This window comes from Poecilia reticulata, unplaced genomic scaffold (assembly GCF_000633615.1).
Source record: "Poecilia reticulata strain Guanapo unplaced genomic scaffold, Guppy_female_1.0+MT scaffold_125, whole genome shotgun sequence".
Classification (NCBI taxonomy): domain Eukaryota; kingdom Metazoa; phylum Chordata; class Actinopteri; order Cyprinodontiformes; family Poeciliidae; genus Poecilia; species Poecilia reticulata.
In genome coordinates this window covers 1,038,216-1,042,607 of record NW_007615013.1, presented here as the reverse complement: position 1 = coordinate 1,042,607, position 4,392 = coordinate 1,038,216, and the positions used below count along the sequence as shown (strand labels likewise).

Genomic DNA, 4,392 nt, shown 5'->3' with positions numbered 1-4,392 from the left:
CTGTGATGCTAACTGGATCTGCTGTGATGCTAACTGGATCTGCTGTCTCCTTAAAAGGAAAAGTGAGTCTTTTACATGTTCCCACTCTGATATACTCCATATTCATCAGGCTGCAACACTCAGGGGCCCCTGGTGTGTGAACCCCAAAGGATCCTGAGTGCAGCCTCTGGCCCTCAAGGGCTCCAATCTGTCATCACCTCATATGAGAGGTAAGTCTGTGGCCTCTAAGGGCCATCCCTGTGCTTTCATTCATGTGTGAGGCCCCCAGAGGCCTCACACACGGCCTTTGACTGAAATGGCTCCAGATCTTATCCTTTGGCCTCTAGGAGCCACAGTGTATGGATCTCAAGTACCCTGACCTTTGGCCTCTAAGTGCCCCAATGTCCGCCCCATCTTCCCCGGGTCTCTGACCCTCAGGAGCCCCGACATCCCCAAAGGCCATCCACTCAGTTGACCACGCTTAGATCTGTGGTTCTGACTGTAGGAAGCTCTCGGCTGGATTCGGATCAGGACAGTACATTCACTGTTGGTGATGTCATCAAGCACGCCATGGGCTGCGATTGGCTGCTGCAGGTCTCCCTTCCACACGTGTTATTTTTAGTATCGATCACATGAAGTCACAGTGATCAACGTCCGTGTGTGTCAGACCAGATATATAAAGTCCACTTTCCTTTTGGGCCAGTTGTCAGAACCGCCGGGTCCAGAAATACTCCTGATCTGCACCAACATGGGATATTTCCAGCTGCAGTGGGCGTCACGCTGCGGCTTCTCCAAACCCGGAGAGCTGCGACTGTTTTGATTCCAAAGAAAGAAACGAACATGTTTGTGACTCACGTCAGAGCGAGCTGACCCGAGCGCCTGCCAGAACCTCTGTGGCTGGTCTGAGGCTGATCCCAGACCAGCTGAAAGTGAAACCCACACTGTAAACTCTGGTCCCACTTCACCTCGGACAGAAACGGACACATGGTGCTAAACCTGCCAATCCAGAACAACTGATCCTGGACCAGTTTACAGGGGAACGCAAACCGAATCGGATTCCAGATGTGAATCACTTTCTGCATCAGGCGTCACAGCAGTGACAGGAAACAGAAACCTGGTGGGACAGGAAGTAACACTACACCAAAGAAAACACAAAGAGAGAGAAAGGCTTGGAAGGAGAACCTACAACTCAGAAGCAACATGAAATCAGAGTATTATCTGGTTTCTGAAGGTCCAACCATCCAGAACCTGGAAGCTCCAACAGGTTTCTGGCTCCCACCAGCCTGAAGACACATCTGAGTTTCATTCCTTATGGTTTGGCTGCAAACACAAACTTCACGGCTAAGAATTTAGAGCCAGTTTTATCACAATGATTTATCCATCAGAAATGTAGAACTGGGGGTTCAGATTCTGGTTTATAACTCCTCCCAGCGCCAGCATCTGGACCCCCCAGACGGGACCAGAGGGGCTGCTGGGAAATGTGCCAGCTGGAGGCAGCAGCAGTTTCTCAGGAAGTCTCCGAGTCAGCAGCTCAGCGGCGGAGTACTCCAAACTCCGACCGGCAAAAACAACCTCTGCTCAAAGTGTCCCGGTCCGATTCGACCTCCGAGCACCAGAACTGACCCAATCCGTACCAGAGATGATCCAACCTGAGATCCAGATCAGAACTGATCTGAACTCGGACCAAGACGAGAGCCAGTCTGACTTTTCAGAACTGGATTAAGATCTTATGTTTGTAACAAAGGACTTAATTAGTGGCTAATCAACAGTTAATTAAACGAGCATATTAATTAATTAGAAGGTGAGTGTTGGTAGAGCATACAGGTGAGAATCCTGAGCTGACCTGGGTTTTGTACTGGTGCTGCCTGGTAAACGTGAAGGAAACCCGCTGCATGGTGACCTCATGGTGACCTTTGCTCTCCAGATTGGGGGCCCAGTGAACATCCTGCTGGTGGTTGGGGTTCAGTGAGGTGACGTCAGGCTTGACATGCTGCCTCCTTGATGCCGTTGGTTCTGATCCACTGCTCAGTTCGCCACCAGAACCATCCTGGGAGTCTCATTATCATCTACATCCATCCAGCGAGGTGTAAAATCTGTCACCATAATGGTTCTGAGCAGAACTGCACCGCTGAGGCCCTGAGTCTCTGACTGGACGGTTTCATCACCACCATCTCTGCCGAGCGGCAGGCTGGTCCATCACCACAGCCTGAGCAGAACCGCCTCTGCCGAGCGGCAGGCTGGTCCATCACCACAGCCTGAGCAGAACCGCTGGCGTCGAGCGGCAGGCTGGTCCATCACCACAGCCTGAGCAGAACCGCTGCCGTCGAGCGGCAGGCTGGTCCATCACCACAGCGTGAGCAGAACCGCTGGCGTCGAGCGGCAGGCTGGTCCATCACCACAGCGTGAGCAGAACCGCTGGCGTCGAGCGGCAGGCTGGTCCATCACCACAGCGTGAGCAGAACCGCTGCCGTCGAGCGGCAGGCTGGTCCATCACCACAGCGTGAGCAGAACCGCTGGCGTCTCCCAGATTGATATAAACCTGGCGGGTTTCGAATTGGACCGAACGTTCAGCTAAAAGGCAGGTTGTGAGTCACTGTCCCACCTTTTCATCAGTCTAAGGTACATGCTTGTTTTGAATGAATGTCCCTCCCCTGGTTTTAAACATCGCCGTGGCGACTGGTCGCTGCAGAAACACCGGCTCTCTGCAGATGGTGGGGGAAGGGGAAACTCAAAGAGGGAACGCTGACATTTAGAAAGATTGTTTGCAGGTTTCAGTTTTCCTGAGTTGTGAAGGGAGGTGGAGCTAAATCGCTCCCAACTGTCTGACTAACATGTCGGATTTATCAGGAGCCGCAGCTTCAGGAAGAGAAAAATCCCCCTCACTGCTCACAACGTCTGCTGATCCAAACAGACCACAGGTCCAATTAACCCCTTGCACACATTCCACCCCTCAGATTCCCACTCTGTCAGTTAAAGTCCAGTTAACTACACAGCAGCTGACTGGGAGACCTGTCTGGTTCTGAGCATCAGCTCCGGTTTAATGGGAGCCAGTCGCCTGTAAACGTTGGGTGATGAAGCAGAACCCCCCTCCAAACATGCAGGAGATGTAAACTCTGCTGTGATCTTCTTCTGATGTTTCAAACCCAGAAACACAACAAGCTGTTGTTCTTCTTCTCTTTAACGAACAGCGTGCGGGTCGTCACATCGGATTAGCAGCCTTTTCATCTGCTGGGAACAGTAATGCCTTCCAGAGCGGCGGAGCGTCTGCAGGCCGCCGCTCTGCGAGGCTGCTGGCGGCGCTCCGCGCTCGCATTCCTGCAGAACGCTGCTGCAGACATGCTGTCTAATGTTTAAATGACTTATCTTTAAACGAGAGCCACAAACCGCAGCTTTTCCTGCTTTCAGCGCTCCGTCAGGCTCAGTGTTCTGCTGGGCCCGGTCCAGCACTGCTGCTCTGGTTGGGCCCATTTGGATCCACACAAGGATAAGAAAGTTCTAGCATTACTCCGGCTTCAAACTGCTGCCTTGCAGCAAGAAGGGTGTGGGTTGAAATCCGTCCCGGGTCTGGTGAGCTGTCCCGGGGTTCTGCTGGAGGTAAACATCGGCCCCTGACCCGTTACTGGCTCAACTGGTTCCCAGTTACAGCAAACGGCTCGGAAATAAACCGACACAGACTCTGGAGTATCAGGCGCTAAAACTACACTCTGCACAGTAACAGCAAGAATTTGGGTTAATTATCCTGTCAGGAGAAAAAACATTATTAATTAGTACCATTCTGTATAAATGTCACAGTTTCAAACTCAATATTTAGTTAGCAAGCTAATCATGTAGCTCGCAAGCCAAATATTCAGTTTGAGTCAAAATATTTAGTTCAATAGTAATCCAGTCGGAGCTAACTAGGCTGCTCACTAAACACTTAGCTTACTAACTAACTAAATATAGGAAACTACATATTTAGTTTCCTATATTTAGTTTGAAACTGTGACATTTATAAATGAATAACTTTGAACCGACATTTTTTCCTCTTATGACTAAATAACCAAATTATTGCTGTTAATTTTTTACAGCGCAACATAAATGGTCTCCCATACGGGAGGACGGACTCATTTCTGTCTCCTGAAGGTTCATGGATGATATTTTTCTCAGAAGGTCCTCGTCTCTCGGGTTGCTGATCTCGTCTCTCGGGTTGCGGATCTCGTCTCTCGGGTTGCAGATCTCGTCTCTCGGGTTGCGGATCTCGTCTCTCGGGTTGCGGATCTCGTCTCTCGGGTTGCTGATCTCGTCTCTCGGGTTGCTGATCTCCTCGTCTCTCGGGTTGCTGATCTCCTCGTCTCTCGGGTTGCTGATCTCCTCGTCTCTCGGGTTGCGGATCTCGTCTCTCAGGTTGCTGATCCCCTCGTCTCTCGGGTTGCG

The 4,392-nt window shown here is 51.1% G+C and overlaps 1 protein-coding gene across 2 annotated transcripts in view; it reads right to left on the bottom strand.

The window, feature by feature from the left end:
* Window positions 1-4,392, bottom strand: part of pthlha (parathyroid hormone-like hormone a) — a 71,736-nt gene that overhangs the window by 26,756 nt on the left and 40,588 nt on the right. Inside the window, exon 1 of one of the 2 annotated variants that reach the window (XM_008401657.2) lies at window positions 1,823-2,124. The exons of the other annotated variant lie outside the window; for it this stretch is intronic. Coding sequence (XP_008399879.1) covers window positions 1,823-1,923 — 101 coding nt within the window. The 5' untranslated portion in view covers window positions 1,924-2,124. Of the gene's footprint in view, window positions 1-1,822; window positions 2,125-4,392 lie in introns of those variants that run through there. 2 annotated transcript variants of the gene reach the window in all.